We start from the raw sequence: 25,921 nt of genomic DNA, 5'->3' as shown, positions 1-25,921 counted from the left end.
TCCCTTTGACTGCAAATTTCATGGTGTCCTTGTATTTAATCGCTGAGTAGTATTTCAAAGTGTAAATGAACCACATTTCCTTTATCCATTCTTCAGGTGAGGGACATCTGGGATGTTTCCAGTTTCTGACTATTATGATAGCCATTCCTATTTTTATTCTGAGAAGATACTTTCTTGCATCTTCCCTGTATACCTCCTCATCCTGAAGTGCTCTGTGAACATCCCTGAGAGTCATTTTGTTTTGCCTGTAGATACCCACTAAAACCAAAAGTCATTCTCTTTTGTGCCACAGAGGGACAGAGACATCACAAGAAGTACTGGGCATCCATAACCCAGGCCTCATCCTTTTAGTCCATCTGCCAGCAAACTGTTTCTCATTTTATACTAGAGAAGCCATGACTCGCCCATCTTTTCTCTTTCCTCTGTACCATTGCAAAGAAATATCTCTTCTTAAATATAGTTTCTCCGCTGGTTAGCCAGCGTCTTCTGTTTATTTTTACTAAAAAATGTTGTGCTTTGCAATAAAATGTTTTTGTGTTCTCCAAAAGATAGAAAAGATAAAACAATTTTTCCTGTGCTAAACAATGACAACAACAAAGACAAAGCAAAACAACAACAAGAAACCTATAAGGAGCATATGTCCTTAAACGTCTGACTAAAAGGAGAAGGAAGATTGCGGGAGACACACAAGCACATCTCAGAGCTCATCCTGGCACAAGGAGTGGGCTGGTGAGAAGGAGGAAGGAGAGGTAGAGCCTGAGAGGAACAGAGAGAAAGAGGAAGAGAGGGAGGAAGCATAGATAGAAGACATTTTTCTAGGACCTAATCAATGCCAGTGGGATGGCTGATCCACAAATGGTTACACTTCCTAGTTTCACAGTGCCATCTCTGCCGTGTTCCCTGTTATGCTAGTCACATTTTAATTTTTGTTCTCTGTCATTCCCGTTCCTTTTGTTTTGTTTCGAAAGCTCACAGGTAAGACTTGGAGCTGGTGAGCTAGGGTTAGTTTCCTCTTGGTTGCTCCCTTTACGCTGTTATCTCTTACATGCCTTATCTTTTAAAAAGTAGACTATTTCTACTTGTCCACTTCCTTCCCTGAGGTTTCATTAGACCAGGGGGCAAAACTCTCAGGCTTGGTAAACTGTAAAATCATGTCCATGTATTCTTAGAAGATATTTCTGAAGCTCAGAGAACTAAAATGACATGGTCATTAGGAAGTTAATAATATAATCAGTAAGTTATCCCCAACAAATTTATTGTCAACAGTTTTGCTTTTTAAATTAAGTCATTTATGACAGGTAACATGAGCTTGCAGATACCATTTATTTCCCCCTTTTATGTTACATTTGGCTAGTAATAAATTGTTTTTCTCCCAATGAATAAACTTCCTTGATTGATAATACATTTCCAAGAACATAATCATGATATATAAAAAATAATCATGTAAATTATAAACATCATTTCACAGATTTCATACTTTTTTTAAATAAGGGAAATTTCCCTTTTCAAAAAACTGATTGTAACTTACTTGACTTTGGAAAAGTAAATCACGTGAAAATTGTTTATTTCAATCTAGTGTTCTGCAATAATTGATGTTGATATCAGATAAGCTTTGCCTGGGAAAGTTCTTTGTTTAAATTATGCTGAAGTCGTGGCTTTAAAACAGTAAATTTTTGTGTAGTCAAAAAGTACATGAGGCTATACACTGGGAGATAAAAACATTTGATCATGAGATTTGCATATATGTTTCTAATTAAAATATTTATTAATTTATATTCTGCATGTATGTGTATTTTGCTTGCATAAACATCTGAGCACAGTGTGCATGTCTGGTGCTTGCAGAGGCTACAAGAAAGCTTTGCATCTTCTGGAACTGAAGTTACAGATGGTTGTGAGCTGCCATGTGGGTGCTGGGAACTGAACGTGGATCCACTTGAAGAGGAACCAGTGCCCTTGACCACTAAGCCATCTCTCCAGCCTCTACACATGTATTTCTTAAAATTTAAAATTATTGTTTAAGGTGAAGGAAAATATATAGTTGTGCTTGTGTGCTGATGCTGACAGTTTAAGTTATGGAAAAATTTTTCTACTGGTTCTGGGAAAAGACTATGTGTGAGAACCTGAGTTCAAAACCCCTGAAACCACATGAAAACCAGCACACGCGCGTGCAAACACACATACACACACACACACACACACACACACATTCAAACTTCGACATTATATAGAAACACAGATGATATGTATCACATAAAATGCATAAGTAAAAAATATGTTAACAACTTTGTACATTTTTACCATGCTTACATTTCTTTCTGTTTTATGGCCTTCCTCTTTCTACTTAGTGAGAAGACTTCCTCCAGATAAAATAGGGTAATATTCAAGGAGCAGACACACTTTAATCCATTTCAGGTATTCCCCTTGTGAAGTTTGTACATAAAGTTTTAACATGTATACTTAAACATGTTTTAAATATAGTTGATAATCCTAGGCTATTTTTCATTATATCTAATATTATTACTGTCTCAATTTTATATTACCAGGGACCTTATTGAAACAGCCCATCGAACTATCTCATGACTTTGTGAAATTGTTCAGAAACTGCCCTAACTTCCAAATCAGCCTTAGCCAAATAACTTGTGCACATGTTTCTTATGGTTCAAATCATTAGGGTTCTTGCACAACTGTAATTTTACAAATATGTCTATAATATGGTCAAATATAATAGCTAAGAGGGTTGATATCTAGTTCCTACATTTTATATCTTGAATAATTCATGTAAAGATATGAGTCCTAATATATTGTAGTATCCTGGCAAAAGCATTGTTGGCAAATCATTCACTTTCCAAAGAGTCATGGATTGGATGGGAAATATTGTTAGGTAGCACAGAATAGCATATTCTAGAAGTCAAAGTATCACTATTTGTAGGTGATATGATAGTATGCATAAGCGACCCCAAAAGTTCCACCAGAGAACTCCTACAACTAATGAACAACTTAAGTTAAGTGACAGGATATAAAATTAACTCAAAAAAAAAATCAGTAGCCTTCCTATATATAAGTGATAAACAGGATTAGAAAGAAATTAGTGAAATAACACCCTTTACAATAACCACAAATAGTATAAAATATCTTGGTATAACTCTTACCAAACAAGTGAAAAATCTGAATGACAAGAACTTCAAATCCCTAAAAAACGAAATCGAAGAAGATCTCAGAAGATGGAAAGATCTTCCACGCTCATGAATAGATGGGATTAAATAATGAAAATGGCTATCTTACAGCATTCTACAGATTCAACATAATCTCCATCAAATTTCTAACAATTCTTCACATAGAAAAAGCAATTCTCAACTTCCTATGGAAAAACGAAAACCCCAGAATAGCCAAAACATTTCTCAAGAATAAAAGATCTTCTGGGGAGTCACCATCACCTTGAGCTGTACTACAAAGCAATAGTGATAAAAAAAACCTCATGGTATTGGCCCAGAGACAGACAGGTCGATTAATAGAATAGAACTGAAGGCTTAAAAGTAAATCCACATACCTATGGACTTGATATTCAGTAGAAAAAAGAAAGCATCCTCAATAAATGGTACTGGTCTAACTGGTGGTCTGTATGTAGGAGAATGAAACTACATCCATATTTGTCACCTTGCACAAAGCTCAAGTCCAAGTGGATGAAAGACCTCAACATAAAACCAGATACACTGAATGTAACAAAAGACAAAGTGGGAAAGAACCTTGAACTCATTGGCATGAGAACAATTTCCTGAACAGAGCACTAATGGCTCAGGATCTAAAATCAGCAATTGATAAATGGGACCTCATGAAACTGAAAAGCTTCTGTAAGGCAACAGGACAAATTGGCAATCTACAGATTGGGAAAACAACATCAATAACCATACCTCCAACAGAGGGCTTATATCAAAATATATAAAGAACTCAAGAAGTAACCTCCAAAAACTCAAACAACCCAATTGAGAAATAAGGGTATAGAGCTAAACAGAGAAATCACAACAAAAGGATCTCAAATGGTTGAGAAGCAATTAAAGAAATGTTCTAAGTCCTTAGTCATCAGGGAAATGCAAATCAAAACAACCCTGAAATTCTACCTTACACTAGTCAAAGGCTAAGATCAAAAACACAAATGACAGCACATCTTGACAAGGATGTGGAGAAAGAGGAACACTACTCCACTGCTGGTGGGATTGCAAACTGGTATAACCACTCTGGAATCAATCTGGTGATTCCTCAGAAAATTGAAAATAGTTCTACCTGAGGACCTAGCTATACAACTCTTGACCATATATCCAAAAGATGCCTCATCATACCACAAGGACATGTGCTCCTCCATAGCAGTTTTATTTGTAATAGTTAGAAGCTTGTAACAGTGTCCCTCAACCAAAGAATGGATACAGGAGACCTGGTTTATTTACACAATGGAATGCTATTCAGTTATTAAAAACAAAGACATCATGAATTTTACAGGTAAATGGATGGAACTAAAAATATTATCCTGAGTGAGGTAACTCACGCTCAAAAGGACATGCATGGTATATACTCACTAATAAGTGATTATTAGCAAAACAACAACAACAACAACAAACAAACAAACAAACAAAAACCCAGAATACCAAGCATGCCACCCATAGAAGGAAGGGTAACAAGCAAAAAGACACAAGTGAGGATGCTTCAATCCCACTTAGAAGGGGAAGAAAACAATCACAGGAGGCAGAGGGGGGAGGGACCTGGATGGAAGAGGGAAGGGGCAAGGAAAAAGGGGAACAGAATCAGGTATGGTGTGGGGTGCAGGGGAACAGAGTGAAGCCCAGAAAGTCAGGAGAATAAATGGAAATGAGCAGCCATGGTGTAGGGAGACCCTTTAGAAAGTCAACCTGGGAGGTGAGGGACTCTCAGGATTCAGTGGGGGTGATCTTAGCCAAAATGCCCAATATTGGATAGAGAAAATTCAGAGTCCACCTCCAGTAGATAAGCAGGGCCTCAAGTGGAAAGGCAAGGTTAATAAACCATAGTCTACATTTCTGAACCATAATTGTTCCTATCTAAAAGAATTGCAGTGACAAAAATGGAGAAGAGACTTAGGGAAAGTTGGTCCAATGACCTGCCCAAGTTGGGATCCATCTCTTGGCTGGGCACCAAGACCTGACCCTATTATTGATGATATGATATGCTTACAAAGGGAAGCCTGGCATGGCTGTCCTCCGAGAGGCCCTACCAGCAGCTGACTGAGACAGATGCAGGTATTTACAGTTGACTAGTGGACTGAAGTCAGGACCCCTATAGTTGAATTATAGGACAGATTGCAGAGGCTGAAGGGGAGAGCAACCTCATAGGAAGACTAATAGTCTCAGCTAAAACGGACCCCAGGAAGTCCCCAGAGACAGAGCCAGCGATCAGGAGCATACAGGGGCAGGTCTGAAGCCCCTGGCACATGTACAGCAGAGGACTGCCTGGTCTGGCCACAGTAGGTAAAGATGTGTTTAATCTTGGAGGAACTTGAGGTTCCAGGAAAGAGGGATGCCTGGTGAGGAGGAGGAGCACCCTTTTGGAGGCAAGGGGGAGGAGGAATGGAATAAGGAACTGGGGGACTTGGGAGGGGGGCAGGGAAGGAGGAATGACTGGAACATAAATAAATAAAATAATTAAAATTTTAAAAAATTAGACAATGATTAAATCATTCCCTCTTTTTCCCTCCAATCCCTCACATATACCTCTCCTTGTTCTCTTTCAAATTCAAAGCTTCCTTATTTTCATTAATTACTGTTACATACATATTTATATGCATAAATAGAACCCGCTCAGTCTGTATACTATTTCTTGTGACTTTTATCCCTCTTGCTTTTAAATACTGGAAAAATTTAAAGGTTCTTGAATTGTGTTGCTTTGGAGATTTTTTTCCAAACATCCATACCTAATTTAAACACTTGCACTGAATTTCATGGCAAGCTTGGAATTTGTCTCAGGTGTTTAGAAATATAAAGCCTGGGGTTGGGGATTTAGCTCAGTGGTAGAGCGCTTGCCTAGCAAACGCAAGGCCGTGGGTTCGGTCCCCAGCTCCGAAAAAAAAATATATATATATATATAAAGCCTTTAATTCCTTTCTTTTTGGTCTTGTGATTGCTAATTTTTTTCAGATTATACACACACATGCACACACACATGTATGTATGTATATTTGTTCTGTGACTATTTCTAGGAGCATTCCTTCTCATTCCCACCTGCATGACTATGTCTAGATTTTATTTAAAGTAGTTAAATGAAATCATTATGAAGTGAGATACACCAATTTTAAGCCATCTCCAATGGTGAGAAGTTTTTAGAAATAATTCCAGCTTTCAGCTATCTGTGAAGCACAGAAACATCACAACTGTGTGACCAATTTGACCTCATGGTGAAATATTAATGCGACGTGGTTCTCCAGTATATGCAGTGCATTATTTTCCTGATATTATAATCAATCAGGTTCTCTCTCTCTCTCTCTCTCTCTCTCTCTCTCTCTCTCTCTCTCTCTCTGTGTGTGTCTGAAAAAAATTAGGGCAGCCAGTATTGTTTTTATGTTTGTTCTTATCTTTATAATTTTCTGCTTCTGAAAATTAAAGTAGTTGAAACAATGCTATGTACATGCTAAGGAGAAATTCTCCTTTTCTATATTGGTAAGGTTTTTCTAGATATGACGTTTGGCTCAGGAGGACACACCAAAGCCATTCTTCAGAAGGAACCAGATGTTACTGTCTATGCCTTAGACCGCGACCCCGTGGCTTACACTCTGGCTGAGCGGCTTTCAGAAATGTACCCGTGAGTATTGCTGTTTAATACTGTTGCTGGGGTTGGCCACGTTGGCTTAGCTCCCAGTTTTCTTTCTCTTGGATGTCCGTCTGTTTTTTCTACTGGCTGTTTTACTCTCACTCTCATCCCTGCAAAAGAAAGAATTCATGTGAAGAGTGGTTTCAGTGCCACTTAATGCATGGATCCTTTCTAATTTGTGGAATTAAAATACAAAAAAAAATATTCTACAAAAATATTTTGACAATTGACATATTGTTAGAAATTCACTGTTTTTAGCTGTATTTAGTGATGTTAGCATCTAGCGTGTACTACTCACCAAACTGAAGCCAGTTGATCTTAATCTTGAGCCTAGAAACTCAAGGCTTCCTGGGCAAGATATTGTCAAAATATTATACAACTCAATACAATGCAAAAGCTTAGTACTTGCTTTTTATAGGTTTAAAAGAATAAAGTATGAGATCTTATAGTGTTTCTCACAATAATGCATCTGTGTTTTCTGAATTCTTCCTGTAATCTACATATAGAGTGGTTTATTGTTTTTGCTAGAACTAGTTGGCTCTTACTCTGCCACCTTTAAAATAAACAAATAGGACCACAGACATTGCTCATCAGGTAAGTGTGCATGCCTCCAAGCCTGACTCGTTGAGTTCAACCCCCACATGATGGAAGGACAGAACCAAGTACCATGTTATCTATAGAATTCTAATCTCCCCATACATGCCATGGCATGTACACTCACTTGAACAAGCATGTGTTGGAGCCTGAGCGTGTTCATGAACTCACACACAGACACACACACACACACACAGAAACACACACACAGAAACACACACACTTGGTTTAAGGAACACTCATCCTTTTAGAAAAAGTGAATCATATAGTAATATCTGTATAGTATGATATTTATAGGACTTTATCTTGGAAGACAAAGTGTCCTGGAGCTTAGGTGACTGATTCTAAGTTTAAGTACTGTTTTCAGGAATGGGGACTTTTATTCTCTCATGCTTAGCATCTGGAATAAGGAAAACTGCCTGGAATGTGACTTTATGTCAACTTGTTATTAGTTACATCTGTTGAACAGTAAAATGTTATCTTTGGCAAAACAGCATAGTATGGTATGGGAAGTTCACCCAGAGTCTAAGAATGGAGAGAGCCCTGTGGTGGTGGTCAGGTGGGCAGTCCTTTCCTCTGCTCCTGCTCACTGGCTCTGCAGATCTAAAGAGGAAGTTTCCCTCTCTCAGTGAAGTGGTCAGGAATGTACTTCCTCTGAAAGTCCATCAGCTTGATCTCAGTTTCCATTTTCTTCTAAATGTTAGGAGAATGTGTTTCAACCATATGAGCCATTCTCTGTTTCTGCAATGTAACATAGATGTATGTGTTTTATGTAGCCTTTATTTTACCAAGCAGAATAACTTCTACTTGTAGATGTGGAAACTATTAGTGTTAGACATATAAATGTTTCAAAGAAATATTATTCAGCTAGCTCATTTATTAAAAGTGTCCAAAATAAAAGAATGTAAGGGAAATAATTTTCATTTACATTTATTTATTCATTTCTGTATGTGCATTTGTGTGCCACAGTATAGAGGTAATAAATTTTTGAGAGCAAGTCACTTCTAGGAATATTGTCTGTTTGGATGTTTGGTTTAATGGAATGTCATATTATCTTCTTGAAACAAGTAATCACAATTTGTGTTAAATCATACAACAGAATAAATTGTCATTTTAACATGAACATCTTTTGAAGAAATAACTATCGTTGCTTCTCTTTACGTAATTATGTTGCTCTCATTTTAAAACACTTTGCACTTCTGAAAAATTTCGTATTCTCCACTTTGTCAAAACTAAGTTAGAAACCAGCATTATTTCTGAAAACTAAACAATTCATGCGATTTGCGAGTTTTCTGGTAACCAATTTTAGCTTTCAGAAGAGGCGATGTTAGATTACCTGCTGTTAGAAAGCTAGATTTCCCCACTAACTCCAGACTCGGCTGAGGAAACACATTTAAATTGGAGCAGCAGGGCACTCAGTTTAGGCTTAGCTTACTGGAAGATAGATGTTGAAGGTAATTTAAAAACATATAGGATTCTTTTTATTTATTTATTTTTCCATAGGTATATCAAAAATAATCTTTATTGTCACTAGTATAAAATAGAGCAGATCAACTGGCCTCTCACTCTGTACAGAGTGTGGATGGGGCATGAGACCACCTGGGCTGCCCCTACTCCTCTCATAACGCCCCTCACTGGAACAGTGCCTCAGGAGCTCTTCCAAGGAGACAGGAATACAATGCCTCCCTTGGGGATAGGAGTCAGGGATGGGCAGAGTTGGGGGATGTTTCATTGCCTGAGGGGGGTAAAAAATGGGGAAAAAGTGGAGGGAGCTCTTCATCTGTTTTCCATCCCAGCCGTCTGCACCGAGTCCACTGAACAGAAGGGTGGTAGGAAACCCCATGGCTGAGTAGCTTGCGTGGCCTCAGAGGGCCACAGGAGCACAGCAGTGTGCAGCAAACAGGGCAGGATGCCTCGGTCCTGCTGGTGGAATTACACCAGTGGCAGCAGGTCTGTGACATGGGTCTGGCCGTCATCCATGCTGAAGTAAAGGCAGCCTTCATCTTTACTTGGCAAAATGAGATAATGCTTGACTTTGTGCAGATGACACAGAAACAACAAAGCCCTGTGGGTTCTGCTGACTCTCTCCGATCAGGAACACACCATCCACCAGGTCCTGCTGTTCAGTTAGCCGCTGGCTGTCCTCCTGGGAGATTCGTCCATGAAACCAGGACTGGGTGCGATGGATGGCTGCACCGAGGCTCGAGCCAGAGTATGGGGTGGGCAGGCTGACATGGTGGTCTGTCTTCTTCCTCCAGGCCTGGGCCTCCTAGATGGCAGCACTCAGAGCTTTCCGGGTGTACCCAAGACACGCCCAGCATGGCCAGAGAGTCTATAACCACTAGGGTATTATGTGAGATGTTCCTCAAGAGTGGAGACCCCAAATAGGACAGGCATAGGTGAAGAGACTGGACCTGCTGATAATTCTTTTATGGCTGTAACTCGTGCTTGAAGAGCCCCTTGTGGCCATTTCGAAGCTTGTTGGGCTTGATACAAAAGCCAAAGTCAGTAGGCATTCCATACACTTTGCGGCTGTGGGTCACCACATATACATTGGACTCATGTACATCTGCCACATTCTGTAGGTGTCTCGGGTCCTCGGAGGTGCCCTTGGTAGAGTAATAGAGGCCAGATCAACATGGAAAGCAGAAGAATCATTTCCAAAGCTTTCGACCTGACTCCCAGCTTGATGTCCGCAGCTTCAGGAAGCCCTGGATCTCAGGGAAGCTGCTAGCATTCAGGAAGTTCTGGAAGAGGTCTTCATGGGATATGCCTGTTTGTGTATCCAGACAGCTGGAGACCATCTTTTCCGGGAACAGGGTGTGTGGAGGGCTCTTGAATAGTTCACACTTGGCGAAGCTTTTATGGAAGCGGCTGTCTCCACCCACAGGCCAGGCCTCAGCACTTCTACCACAAACTCATTGTCCTCCAAACTCGGCTCCAATGCCAAATCGGGGTGGCATTCCCCAGATCGCATCGCTCAGGGCGTGAGCTCGCTGCACCAGCATCTCACACATGGAGAGCCGTGGCGCCCGCTGCCACCTCCACAGACTGGCAACTCCCTTCTTCACTGTACACCTTGACCACATAGAGTCAGCTGGAGTCTCGAGTAAGCAAACCTCTCACACTGGAGGAACCAGCAAGAATGGGTTTCTGGGAAGGTGGGCTACAGAGCTCAGGGAAGGGGTTGGGAATGGAGGGTAAAGAGGTTGCCTGAAACTCCCACAAGTTTCCTGACACCCAGGGTGGGCTAAGACTGCAACCACTTCACATCCTAGAGCATTATCATGGTGGAGGGGTCTCAGGACAGGTCCCAGGGGTTGGGCACACATCTGGGTAGCAGCTGAGATGAGACAGGCTTAGATCCATTTCCATGGCACCTGGAGGAACTCCAGCAGAAGGAGTCGGACACCAGGGCCCAAAGTCTGGCTCTGTCTAGAGATCCCAGACCCTTGAATTTGATTTCGAATCCTCTCTCTCTTCTCTACAGGTAGTAGGAGGGTTATCCCGTCTTTGGATGTTGAGGCAGGAGAATATGGTGCAAGCCTTGCTTATCCAGATTCCAGGCCTAGAGAAACTAAAATTATCTTGGTCAGATGAGGGCAGAGCCTGAGAGGGGCCCTGGAGAAGGAAGCGCGGGAGGAGGGGTGGAGACCCCTTACTAGGATTCTTTTTAACGCCTTGAGGAACAATATGTGTTCCGTATATGAAGTTCAAAAAATATAGAGGTGATTGAAGAGGGAAATAAAAATCATGCCATTCCATTATTGGATTATAATTTTAAAGCAGATTTTTAAAGGTAGGCATTTATTTCTTTCAGTAATTTAAAAAGTTTCCTCAATAGCCTTGTAATTGGAGAATTTATCTATATGATACAATCTATTCAAAATTATCCAGTATATATCATCTTTCCTATAGATATTTGATATTTACCTTCTCTTTTTGTTGAGGTACTGTTATTCAATAGTTGTCAAATTTGTGAAGGAAGTTAAAAAATGACGTTTTAAATTCATGGCTTCAGGCTGCTTCTTGGACAGTTTCAACTTAATGACAATGTCTAGAAATAATTTATTTACGTTCTTGAGCAAAGCCAAGACAGGAGCATCTGGTTTTGCATTACAGGCTCAGATCATTGTTGCTAAGGAAGCAGAAAAAGAGAAGCCCCAACTACCTAAAAAACCTCTTTCTTTGGATATTCTAGTTGGCCCTGGGCTATAGGATGGGACTCACCACATTCAGGCAGGTTCATTCCCATTAGTTAATACACTGTACCCAGATGTATTTCACTAAATTACATGGTTCTCAGTAACATTGAGTCATTAAGTTTAACCATCACCCATGATAATATCTGCCAGACAATGATAATTCCTAACTGTTCTGACTCCTTTCCAATTTTTCCCTCCATTAGCTTTACACAGCATACACAGCTTCAATCAAATGCAAATATTATTAAAATAGATCCCTGCTTTAAATACTTTGGTGCCTTTTCATTGCTCTTAAGTTCAAAATCTTGAACATGGTCATGCATGATTTAACTCATTAATGTGTCTCTTCTGTCTATTCTGATGGCTTGTTTTATATAGTTCTTATCCATGTGCTATAAGCTTTGCTGTTAAGGATCTTTGAATATTCTGTTCTCACTACTTATAAACATTCTCTTCTGTTCTAACAGTCTTCCTCCCTTTACCAAGATAACATTCATCTGGTCATGCCTGGAATTCATTTCCTCTGGAAATCATCACAGATGTTCTAGACTAGAGTAATACTGATATTGTATTACCTTAGAGCACACTGTGCTTATTAATAGTCATGATCATAACCACAGTTAAATATTTATGAAATTATCTGATTCTCATCTATTTTACCTTCAATGTAAGCTTAGACAGAAGCTATGTGTATTAATTTCTTTATAGCTCCCAGAACTTGGAAATTTTCCTGAAAACTCTTTAGTATAATACATGCTTATAAAATAAGCATATTTTTCAAGGTTTGGGATTTTTAAACCAGAGTTCAGGTATTTTATTTTCACAAAAAATAATTTCATACTGGATAAATTATACACTATGGAGCCTTTGAAAAACTGTATGGAACCTGATATTGTTGAAGATTCCTAAGATATATGCATAAAAGAAGGGAATCTAAATTGAGTCACAATACAATAGGGATATATGCCTAAAGTAGACATTTTGTGCCACCAAGTAAAACCTTTAGTGCCAGAAATGTATTACACCTTGTTGAATCCTTAGCCAAAGATGTCCCATGTAGTCCTCCAAGCATCAGAGGCTTTTGTCAAAACAATTCGTTACTTTCTACAACGTGATGCTAAGGCCCTATTGCTGAAGAGAGTACTAAAGCTGAACACCTACAGAATGGCCTTCATGGTACTAGAAAGTGTCTTGCACGCTGCCTGGGGAGAAAGGGAACCATCAATCATCAGTATTACTTAGCTACAAATGCTGCAACCTACAAGATACCTTGCATCCCTACCAGGTATACTGGTGCAACGGTGTCACAAATGTGGGCGTAGCCAACTACATCTTTATTGGATTTAAGGTCCACTCTGTGAGGTAGAACCTAAGCCTAATACTGTTAAATTTGCAAAGAATCTGAGACTTGGTAATCTCTGGACTGACCCATCAAGCCAGACTGTGTGCCCAGCACTGAGAGAGGAGAGGGAACAAATTTTCTACTCTTGTTCACCAAAGACAGAAGCTATATATAACCCATGTTCATATTCCCAGAAACTATCTCAGGACATAGAAAAACAATACTCATCATACTCCTGTTATCTAGTGATTATTAAGGTTTAAATAAAGCAGAAACTGATGGCATTATACACATTCTGATATCCTTTTGCCTGGAAAGGCCAGTTTACCTCAAGAATTTGAGTACCTGGAACACTGACATCCCTTAACTTGTTTTGTATTTTGTGTATTTTGAAATAAGGTAAAATAGAGATATTATGAGAAAAGGACACATGGTGCAGTGTGGGATGGGATATCAAAGAAAGAAGATCCAATGTCACTACTATATTCAAAATACTTATTGTATATGACATAGGAAGTACTTAACTTTGTTTCTGAAGTGCAATTTTCATAGTAGCTTGGAGAATTGTTAATAGCTATGCTCAGGAGTTTTCCATATCTATGTATATAAAATGAAATTCTTTTTCTAGCTTTCCAGATGAACCCACATGTTGAACTTCTCCAAGGTGGCTATATTGTTTCCATTTGCCATCTTACCTTCTGTTATCTTTCCTCCTAGTGATTTCTACCCCTGGAAGATATCTTATATTTATAATCATGTCTATATTAGTTCCTCGACAGCCGGCTTCTGTCTGCATAGCACTATCAGGAAAGCAGAAGCAAAGGGAGCGAATCCAGACTGTACTTTAGCTGTGGACGCATTCCTCAGTGAATCCTCTACTTGTGTGCTGCGCCTGCCTGACGTCATTGTAGCTTTCGGGGATTCCAGGCAAGTCTATTTGCCTTGGGCTAACTTTCCTTCTTAAATTTAAGCTATTTCTTCATCTTCTTTTGGTCCTAAATATTTGTGTCCCTCTTATTTATGTTGCACAGAATACTGTTAAGGGATGAGACTGTTTTTTGTTCCAGATGTGGGTATTTTGCCTACCTGTGTGTCTGTTTACTGTATGTGTGCCTAGTACCCAAGAGGAGGGTATTGGATCCCCTGAAACTGGAGTTGCAGATACTCATGAGCACTGGAACACTGCTCAAATCCAGCTCTTCTGGAAGAGCAACAGTGCTTTTAACCTTCAAGCCATCTCTGCCATGGCTGTGATCCTCTCTGAGGTGATTAAGCAGTGACAGCAGAGCCCTTTGGATGGGTTTTGTACACCTACAAAAGTTTAAGGAAAGCGTCTGTCCAGCTTCTTTAAGACCACAGCCTTCGTCTTTGCCTCTCGGACTGTATGACACAGTGAGAGGCTCCTCTGAGCAGAGGATGTGTCCTTACTAGTAACTGGCCTGATCGGAGCTACAGCTTGCCTTTTCTAAAACACATCGCTGTCTTTCTAGCTTATTTAACTCTATAGAGCTTTCACAGAGCACCCTGGCCAGTCAGAGGTTTTTTTTTTTTTTATTTTTTTATTTTTACAATTTCATGTATGACTCCACTAAATTATATCATTGTCTTTTTTTCTGAGTTTTAAAAACTAATTTATTATAGCATTTACACACACACTGTAGATATGGTACAGCTCTTACTGTCTTGAATTTGTTATGACTCACAAGAACCACCATAGGTCAAGTCTGTTGGTAATTACCCTTAGAACTGGGCAGGACTGCTTAGTTCTTTACCTGACTACAGCTACTTGCTCCCTTCTGCCCCCCCCCCTTTTCAACTACATAATAATTCTGCCCACTACATGTAGTCTTGGGAGAGTGGAGTGTTCCACTTTATGCAGCATTTAACAACTGTCACTTATGCTAGAGTTGGGATTTTGTGGGGTTTGAGATCACCCAATCTCCTAAAAATAACTCCTCATATTCTTATACGTGGGGAAACCCCTAACGAAATCTTACTGGTTTACCATAAGGAGTTGAGGGGAATCATTTCTTAGATTTTATCTGGAGGGATTAGCATTTATCACATGTCTCCTTGAGAGTAATGTAGCACCATCACCTTGTACATTGGACCCGCCCGTACTCCCAGCACGTTCCCCCATTACTTCCCACTCTGCCTGTGTGTGTGAGGGTTTTGTGGACAAGAGATAGCACATTGAGTTTTCTGCCCCTGGACTATGTGCCTGTTTTGTACTAACACTTCATTGTTTCTATCACTGTGATTGGTATAATTTGAGGTAGGTGTCTGTGGTGACACCTTCTATAGTTCTCTGTTATCTTGAGATCAGTTTGGCTAACCAGAGCCCTTTGTGCTTCTGCTTCCAGATGATATTTAGAAGTATTTTTCTCTATTTCTGATATTTTTGGTTATTGTTTCTACATTATTCTTGCCTTGTGCACTGAACAGCTCATCGTGCGTGTGTGTGTGTGTGTGTGTCTGTGTGTGTGTGTGTGTGTGTGTGTGTGTGTGTGTCTGTGTCTGTGTGTGTCTGTGTGTATAACACAGAAAAACTGTTTGGATAGGGCAGTAAGAAGGCTTCCAGGGCATTAGCAAAAGAACAACATATGCATAAAATGTCCTAATAAAACACATTATTTTAATTCTATCCTTAAAAACTAATTTTAAAAGGTCTTTAAAGCATGAAAAAGACAGAAAGAGGTCACTTCCTATGAATCTCCTGTTCTCTGACTCTTTTCTTCTATCTGTACATGCTGCTGACTTTACGGATATATATCTGCCTCACTGAAGAATGTTTAAGGCTTTCCTTTTAGCCTATAACTTTGCAAGGCTACTTCCTGACTCACTGCTGTTCTGTACAGCATTCAGAGACGATTATTAGCTCATTACTAACATGGGAGGAGAGGCGTTGCTTACTGCAAATGAATTGGGTTTTTATTTTCTAACAAATACAAATGTCGCTGCAGATTTACAGTATAATTCCTCTCTACTGGCTTGCAATTACTGTTATAGATTTACTCATAGAATATTTGGCTTAAAAGTTTGGAAATCTGATTCATGGAATTTAACGTGCATATTTGAAATGCAAATTATATTTATATTATGATAACTATGAGAAAATGAATTACCTCCTCACCAAATTGAGATAATCCATTTTCATTGCCTACGTCATGTGAACATTCCCATATGGTAGAAGATTAGAATAGCAGCAGCTTGCTCGTTATAACACTGGCTATACCTAGAAAGACTTCATTTTATCTTGGGTAAACAGTATATATTTGGAGTCATATTTTATTACATACGAGAAAATTTTAGTAGAACTCTTTACGTTTTTACTTCAAAGCTATTAAAAGAATGAAAACAATAGTTATATTTTCTCTAACATCATAGTTTGATTAAATTAAATTGAGTGTGTTCTAATTATATGTGTTATCCTCCTGTTCTTTCTACTCCCATTTTTGCCTGATATTTAAAATAAAACTGAAACCAACAGCTGCCGAATAGAATTATATAGTTTAGTATTGTGGCTCCTCCCCACCCCCGAGAGAGCAGAACGTATGTTCAACACACAATTCAGTGTCCATTTTACTGCCGGCTATGTATGAGGTCATCTTCTTGGCTTGAGGAATGTTCACAAGCCCAAGATCAGATCTTCATAGTACAAAGAGAGTTCATTATCTAATACATGAATAAACTTCCATAAGACTGGGAGTGTGGATCTCCATGTGGATAGTCCCATGGCTATTATAAAGCTAAGCTTAAGTTATGTTTGGAAGGTGTATTCTCATTTTCCCCGTTACTTCCTTAATTCCATCATTCAACTGTATTTTGGGGCACGTATTTAAACCATCTTTTGGGGTTTCTCCTAGATAAAAAGATCAATGTAATCCCTTTTACTCCATCAGGAATACAGATATTAAGTAAGTGTTTACAAGAAGGTAACAAGCTTTAGGGTCAAAAAGTATTAGGTGTTAAGGAAATGTGCTGAGTATATTACAAAGCTGGCTGAACATTATAATCAAGGAACAACACCTTTGTAATATATGTTTATGAAAATGAGCCCTTTTATTATGATGTATTACAAACATTTCATTGTAAAAGTAAAATATGCAATACTGAGATACTGTTTATCAATTAAAATGTAACCGATTGAATTAAATTAATATTGAAATAATATTTTATACAGCAGATTTCATCCATTGTGAAATCCTAATAGTTTTTCTAAGCTTTCTTTATGGATAGCCTGCCTTCCACAGATCCCAAACTCTGATCCATTCCACCAACTTTTAGTTTAGAGAAATTGGTTATCACTGCTATTTTGACTTGAGTTTTCTTTTAATGGATAATTTTGGTTATAATATCTGTATGTATGTATGCATGTATGTATGTATATTACAAAAGATATTTAGGTCATATTATAAAGAAAATTTATACTTATATGTTATATTTTACAAAGTTCACAAACAATAAAATTTAGCATTTCAAACTCAAATAAATTAACCATTTATTTGAAATAAAATCAAGTCGGTATCATATGATACTTTATTGTCATTAAGTAATTCAATATATTAGTATTTCTAAAGGAATTTATAAAGTACATTTCAATTAAACAATTGCTGTCTTGTAGCATAATTTTAACAGTTATATTCACGCCATTATATTATATGTATTGTATAGACTCAATTGTATTTTATGCAATAAAACTTTGCAATGATATTAGTTAATTGGTACAATTCAGAAAGCTTTCTAACCTTTTTCAGTGGGTATGAGAGGGTTTATTTGTAAGAGATATTGCTACTAAGAGAATATTTATCTTTTTTCTCCTAAAATCTCAACAGTAATTTTCATTTTAGAGGCATTCCCCAAAAAACTTGTCAAAGTATTTCCACCCACATTCTGAATACCTAACAGGGCTTGACCTATTTTTCCCCCTTATTAATGTAGCAGATCCACAGCACTGGAAAAAAATAGTCAAAAAAGGTATCCTAAGCTTAGAAAGTTTATCTAAATGTATCCAGTAAATTAGAGTGTTAATCAAACTTAATCCTTATTTCTAAGTAAGTCATCTAACTATATTATATCAGGAACTCGCATCTGGCTTAATCACTGTGGAAATGTCAGACTTGGTACTCTTTTTCCTTACTCCGTCTTACATAAAGTCCAAGGCCTTGTGACACTGTGGACCACATCCTCCTTCCTTTATATCTGAATTCAATGTCTTTCTTTCCTCCTGAACCACATAACCAGACACCTTACTGGTTCCTTTTTTCTCTTCCTGTAATACTTGTTGTTTGGGGCTCATTCTACAGATCTCATTCTGTCAGTAATCCTTCTCAGTCCGCGGCATTCAATCTATCTGAACATTGATGCTTTTCTTCCCCAATCCCAGCACATCTAGTAATAGCTATCTCTGCATTCGTGTACCTCCTAGGTAAGTTTAGTCCTTCTGGTCTACCTAAGATACAGACTTCCTGCATTGAGCTATGCATTGTCCAAACACACTGGAGAGTGAAAACATGTGCTTTTTAAAACAGTGACATTTAATTAACTTTGTCTGTACAAGACTCTCAGGTTACATGTTTGATATGAATTAGACTGTAAAGCAATAGCTAGAAGAATAATACGCTGAATATTCATCAAACTCAGCTATTTCAGTGGATCACCATATCACTGTATGGGATGGAGAATTAATACTCCACTTCCAGTTTAAAGTAAGGAAGATTTATCTTCATACATCAAACTTTTTTTTATATTGGAATTAAAAGAATAAATTGTGGGCTAGAGAATGCCTCTAAGTGGTAGTCCTTTTTCCATGCAGGCTCAAGACCTTGAGCTTGATCCTGAGCACGGTGGACAAAATAGAACTAAAATCTCAAATTTATGCTTAAGAGCTCAACAGTCTGCTGCTGCAGCCAATATTCTTTTAATCTTTGTTTTTTATCCCAGGTTTTTCTTCAGTCTGGCTTCCCTTCTTCTTGAAACAGAAATCAATCTACATATTTATGTATGCTCTATGATATTTTAGTTTATTCAAAATGTTACTTATAATGATCAGAAATAGAAGAGATGGAGGAAAGTGAAAAAGAAAACAAGTCAGAGACACAGATAGACATATAGAAACTAGTATGAAATATTAGGTAAAGGAGACCCATCAAAGTAGCTGGTATTCTAAACTCAAAGAAGGCAGGACACAAAGCGGTGCCTGGAGGAAATCAAACATTTAATTTTGTTGTTGTTTTGTTTTGTTAAGACAGGGTTCCTTTGTTTAGCCCTGGCTGTCTTAGACCGACTGGCCTTCAACTCAAATATGTTCCTGCCTTTCCCTTCCAGAGTGCTGGGATTAATGGGGTGCACCACCACCACGAGGAGAAACATTTAGTTTTAGGTGATTATAGTAACAAACATTAATTATATGCTTGGGAAATGTTTATTAAATATTATTTTATTCTAGGGGAAATGACAAATTTTTATTCATCAACATGTCTCCTTGAATGTCTACCAGGACCTCTTTATAACCTTTGAATATTCAGGGACAAAATTGAGAGAGCCCTACTTTTACCCTGTAGAAAATTTCTACTAGCTGTTGGAACACAACACACACACACACACACACACACACACACACACACACACACACACACACACACTCCAATTTTCACATGCGCACTCAATAACAATTAATAATGAAGGAAAAGAAGCGGTGAATTTGAAAGAGAATAAGGAAATGATGTAAATTATTCTATAATCTCAAACGTAAAAAAAATGTTGGTAAAACAAGGCAAAGAAGTAAGAAAGCTAGGTAATTAAGTAAGATTAATCTGAAAATAATGGCACTCTGGCAGAGCAAAAACCAGGACAGGGTAAAGGCATGGCACTGACACCATCATTCTGGCTTCCATTCTGAGGGAAATGGAAAATTAATGGAGGACTAAGTTATCTGCAGTGACATCTGACTTACTCTAAAAGCATTCTTCTGGCTTCTATGTCAATAGTCTCATGGGACCACAAGCAGAAGCAGGGAAACTGGAAATAGAGGGACAAGGAAATACTGTCAGTAACAGTGTGTTTTGATATTTCATCTTGAGTGCAAATTTGAGGCCGTCAGAACCAGGCATATGATGAAAGAGCTATGCATATGTTTGCATGTTTTTAGCACATACTCATTTGTCAGTTGTTGGTAAGTAATTCAGCTTATTTTTTTCTGTTACTATTTTTCAGTTAATTGATTTCCTCTCGTGCTTGATACTGTCTCTGCTGTGGAGCATGCGCTCCTTAAAGACAAGACTGATATTTACCTCTGTTGTCTATGTTCAAATTGTATTTCTTGAATTAAATTAGGATAGCCATAATACCCTGTGCAAAAGAGATTATAGATAGAGCGATTCGAAGAGTGGGCTTCAAATAGCATAGTCAAACTCTATTTGAGAATGTGTCATCCCTAGAATGTGAAGTAAACTCTTTCCTTAAGAGCAAATTACTGCACCATATGGTAGTTTCTTTTATTCTCAGTTAACTTATGGATTATATCATTGGCTTTAACATTTATCAATGAGTGCCCTTTGTTTTAACTTATAAAACAAAGTTATTTTTCTTTATATAGATTTTTGAATCTTCCTTTATTTTTCTTTCTTTCCTTCCTTCCTTCCTTCCTTCCACAGCCCCATCAAAGCTTCACCTCCCTTCTCTACTCCCAATCTCTTCCTTCATCTACCCCTCTCTGGCCTCCTCTGGTTAGCAGCCAGTCTTGGCATATCAAGTTGCAGTAAGACTAGGCACTTCTATTGAGTCTGAACAAAGGCAGCCTAGTTAGGGAAGATCTAAACACAGAGTATAGACTTTGCTCCTGCTGTTAGGTCTCACATGAAGACCAAGCTGCACAACTGTTACCTATGTGCAGAGGACCTAGTTATATCTCATGTTTGCTCTCTGCTTGGCGGTTCAGTCTTAGTGAGCATCTATGGGCCCAGAGCCCAGGTGAGTTGATTTTGTAGGTTTTCCTGTGGTGTCCTTGACCTCTCTATCTCCTTCAATCCATCCTTCCCCTCTTCTATAGGATTCCTCAAGCTCTGCCTAATGTTTGACTGTGGTCTCTGCATCTGTTTCCATCATGTGCTAGGTGAAGCCTCTCAGATGACAGCTATGCTAGTTGCCTGTTTGTAAGTACATTGACAGTGTTAGGGGTAGGCTCTCTTTCATGGCAAGGATCTCAAGCTTGACCAGTCATGGGTTGGACATTCCCTTAATTTCTACCCTACCTCTAACCCTGTACATCTTGTAGGCAGGACAAATTGAGGGTCGACATTTTTGTGCCTGGGTTGGTGTCCTAATTGCTCCATTGGAAGCCTTACCTGATTGCAAGAGATGGCCAGGTCAGGCTCCATATCTCCCACTGCTAGGAGTCTTAACTAGGGTCACTCTCACAGGATCCTGGGAGTTTCTATTGTTTTAGATTCCCAGCAATCCACCCACCACCAATTTCATTTCTCTCTCTCAGAACTCTCACCATCCTCTCTCCACTTAATCCCTCTTGTTCTTCTTCCTATCCTAGTACCTAGTCCCCTTCCTCCAACCACTTGGATGTCTACTCAATTTTCCCTTCTCAGTGAGACTGAAGTATCACATCTTGGTTCATGCTTGTTAATTTGCTTGTTTGGGTCTGTGAATTGTAGCATACTTTTTCTATACTTCATAGCTAATATCTACTTATAAGCATCTACATACCATGTTTGTCATTCTGGGTTTGGGTTACATCACTCATCATTTTCTTTTCTAGTTCCATCCATTTGCCTGCAAATTTCATGATATCATTGCTTTTGGTAGGTTAGTAATAATCCATTTTGTATATGTACCACATTTTATCAATCCTTTGGTTGAGGAATATCTAGCTTGTTTCCACTTTTTGGTTATTATGACTAGAGGTCCTACAGCTGATAAATACCTTCAGCAGAGTAGATGGATGGAAAATTAACTAAAAAAAATCAGTAACCCTCCTATATACAAACATGATGAAAAAGAAATTAGGGAAAAAACAACCTTCACAATAGCCATAAATCCTATAAAGTATCTTGCTGTACATCTAACTAAACAAGTGAAAGACCAATATGACAATAATATCAAGTCTTTGAAGAAAGAAATTGAAGAAGATATCAGAAGATGAATAGATCTCCCATGCTCATGGATCTGTAGGATTAACAGTAAAAATGGCTTTTGGTAACAAAAGTGATCTACAGATTCAATTCAATTCTCATCAAAATTCCAACACAATTCTTCACACACCTTAAAATGGCAGTATTCAACTTCATGTAGAAAAAAAAACCCGGAGTAGTTAAAACAGTCCTTTGCAATAAAAGTACTTCTGGAGGTACCACCATCCTTATTTCAAGCTGTATTAGAGTTATACTTATAAAATTCTCGTAGTATTGGCCTGAAAGCAGACAGGTTGATCAGTGGAACTGAGTTAAAGACCTAAAAGTAAACCCATATACATGTGGACACTTAATATTTGGCAAAGAAACCAGAAATTATATAATGGAAAAAGGAAAACATCTTTAACAAATGCTTCTGGTCTAATCCGCATGTAGGAGAAAGCAAATAGATCTATATCTATCACTCTGCACAAGGCTAAAGTCCAAGTGGATGAAAGACCTCAACATACAATGAAATATACTCAATCTGATAAAAGAGAAAGAGGAAAATAACCTTGAATGTGTAGGCACAGAAGACAACTTCCTGAACAGAACACCAACAGTTCAGCATCTAAGATCAATAATTAATAAATGGAACCTCATGAAACTGAAAAGTGTAAGACAAAAAACTCTGTGGAAAAGACAATATGACAGCCTCCCAACTGGGAAAAGGTCTTCACCAACCACACATCAGAGTGCTGATAAATCCAAAATATATAAAGAATTCAAGAAACTAGACATCAACAATCCAAATAACCAAGTTTAAAAATAGGGTACAGATCTAAACAGAGAATTCTTGCCAGAGGAATCTCTAATGGGCAAGAAGTACTTAGAGAAATGTTCAGCATCCTTAGTCATCAGGGAAATGCAAATCAAAACAGCCCTGAGATTCCACCTTACACCTGTCAGGATGGCTAAGATCAAAAAGTCAAGTGACAGCTCGTGCTGACAAGCATGTAGAACAAGGGGAACACTCTTCCATTGCTGGTGGGAGTGCAAACTTGGCCAACTACTTTGGAAATCAATTTGATGGTTTCTCAGAAAATTAGTAATAGTTCTACCTCCAGACCCAACTATACTACTTTTGGGAATGTACCCAAAATATGTCCCACTATACCACAGGATCACTTGCTGAACCATGTTCTATTTTGATTTTAAATATTTGCATAAACATTAGCATTTTTATGATTGTTCTTAATGAAAACACCCATATTAGCATTTTGCTTAACTGGGGGAAAGGACCTTAGGTTCTGCTCCCTGCTTTTCTAAAAGTGTGGAGCTGGGGATCCTCAAGGTTTTGTAAGGCTGCACTCCAGAAAATGGTGCTAAGCTGTCTCAGTACATAATCCCAGAGAACCCAACCCATACAAGACTTGGTTGGATGTACTGTCTTAGTTCTTTCTTTTGTTCTCATGGCTTCTTAGTACTTTAATGTTCATATTTAGTTTTTCTTGTTGAGTAAATACTTTATGTTCAAAAGATAATTGTACTACATTAACTATGACCCAACTGACACTATTGTCTCCTTAATTTACACTATTACACTATCATCTCCTTAATTTAGTCTCTACTTAATAAATTTACAAACTGAGTACTTTGGTGTTTGTAGAAGTTTCAGATAACTAGAGTTAGCCATCATGTTTTTTGTTTTTTTTTTTTAGATCTTTATTTTTTAATGGATATTTTTTATTTACATTTCAAATATTATCCCCTTTCCCAGTTTCCCATCCATAAACCCCCTATACCATCCTCCCATCTCCTACTTATATGAGGGTGTTTCCCCACCCAACCACACCCCTTCCCACCCGCCTGCCCTGACATTCCCCTACTCTGGTGGGTACAGCCTTGGTAGGACCAAGGGCTTCTCCTCCCATTGGTGCCCAACAAGGCCATGCTCTGCTACACATGCAGCTAGAGCCATGGATCTGTCCATGTGTACTCTTTGGGTAGTAGTTTAGTCCCTGGTTGGAGCTCTGGTTGGTTGATATTGTTCTTATAGGGTCTACAAGCCCCTTCAGCTCCTTCAATCCTTTCTCTAAATTCTCCAATGGGGACCCAGTTTTCAATTCAATGGTTGACTGCTAGCATTTGCCTCTGTATTTGTCATGCTCTGGCAGAGCCTCTCAGTAGACAGCTGTATCAGGCTCCTGGCAGCATGCACTTCTTGGCATCAGCAATACTGTCTGGGTTTGGTGGCTGTATGTATATGGACTGGATCCCCAGTTGGGGCAGGCTCTGAATGGCCATTCCTTCAGTCTCTGAACTATGTCTCCACATCTCCTCCTATGAATATTTTTGTTCCCCCTGGCTATTATAAATAAGGCTGCTATGAACATAGTGGAGTATGTGTCTTTGTTGTATGTTGGAGCATCCTTTGGGTGTATACCCAGGAGTGGTGTAGTTGGGTCCTCAGGTAGTACAATGTCTAATTTTCTGAGGAACCTCCAGACTGATTTCCACAGTGGTTTTACCAGCTTTCAATCCCACCAACAGTGGAGGAATGTTTCTCTTTCTCCACATCCTTACCAGCATCTATTATCACCTGAGTTTTGATCTTAGCCATTTGACTGGTGTGAGGTGGAATCTCAGGGTTGTTTTGATTTGCATTTCTCTGATGACTAAGGATGTTGAATATTTTTTATGTACTTATCAGCCATTTGATATTCCACAGCTGAGACTTCTTTGTTTAGCTCTGTACCCGACTTTTTAATAGGGATATTTGATTCTCTGGAGTTTCTAACTTCTTAAGTTCTTTGTATATATTGGACATTAGCCCTCTATCAGATGAAGGATTGGTAAAGATCTTTTCCCAATCTGTTGGTTGCTATTTTGTCCTAATGACAGTGTCCTTTGCCTTGCAGAAGCTTTGCAATTTTATGAGGTCCCATTTTCAATTCTTGATCTTAGAGCATAAGCCATTGGTGTTCTGTTCAGGAAAATTTCCCAAGTGCCCATGTATTTGAGACTCTTGCTCACCTTTTCTATTAGTTTGAGTGTATCTGGTTTTGTGTGGAGGTCTTTGATCCACTTGGACTTAAGCTTTGTACAGGGCGATAAAAATGGATAGATTTGCATTCTTCTTCATGCTGACCTCCAGTTGAACCAGAACCATTTGTTGAAAATGCTATTTTTTCCCCACTGGATGGATTTAAATCCTTTGTCAAAGATCAAGTGACCATAGGTGTGTGGGTTCATTTATGGGTCTTCAATTCTATTCCATTGGTCTACTGCCTGTCTCTGTGCCAATACTGTACAGTTTTTATCACTATTGCTCTGTGATACTGCTTGAGGTCAGGGATGGTTGATTCCCCCAGAAGGTCTTTTATTGTTTCATTATCCTGGGTTTTTTGTTATTCCAAATGAATTTGCAAATTGCTCTTTCTAACTATGAAGAATTGAGTTGAAATTTTGATGGGGATTGCATTGAATTTGTAAGTTGCTTTGAACAAGATGGCCATTTTTACTATATTATTCCTACCGGTTCATGAGCATGGGAGACTTTCCATCTTCTGAGATCTTCTTCAATTTCTTTCTTGAGAGACTTGAAGTTCTTATCATATAGATCTTTCATTTGCTTGGTTACAATCACACTTAGGTATTGTTATGTTATTTTTAACTATTGTGAAGGGTGTCATATCTCTAATTTCTTTCTCAGTCTGTTTATCTTTTGTGTAGAGGAAGGCTACTGATTTGTTTGAGTTAATTTTATACCCAGCCACTTTGCTGAAGTTGTTTATCAGGCTTAGTAGTTCTCTGATGGAACTTTTGGG

The 25,921-nt window shown here is 38.6% G+C and overlaps 1 protein-coding gene and 1 pseudogene across 4 annotated transcripts in view; one reads left to right on the top strand and one right to left on the bottom strand.

The window, feature by feature from the left end:
• Nucleotides 1-25,921, top strand: part of Mettl15 (methyltransferase like 15) — a 173,972-nt gene that overhangs the window by 74,007 nt on the left and 74,044 nt on the right. For all 4 annotated transcript variants that reach the window (XM_032903859.1, XM_032903857.1, XM_032903858.1 and 1 more), the window contains exon 3: nucleotides 6,683-6,819. In XM_032903859.1, coding sequence (XP_032759750.1) covers nucleotides 6,683-6,819 — 137 coding nt within the window. The remainder of the gene's footprint in view (nucleotides 1-6,682; nucleotides 6,820-25,921) is intronic.
• LOC116901722 lies at nucleotides 9,287-10,797 on the bottom strand (annotated as a pseudogene).

Source organism: Rattus rattus, chromosome 5 (assembly GCF_011064425.1).
Source record: "Rattus rattus isolate New Zealand chromosome 5, Rrattus_CSIRO_v1, whole genome shotgun sequence".
Lineage (NCBI taxonomy): Eukaryota > Metazoa > Chordata > Mammalia > Rodentia > Muridae > Rattus > Rattus rattus.
Note: the sequence above shows the minus strand (reverse complement) of the source record. Positions and strands in the feature narration are given on the sequence as shown.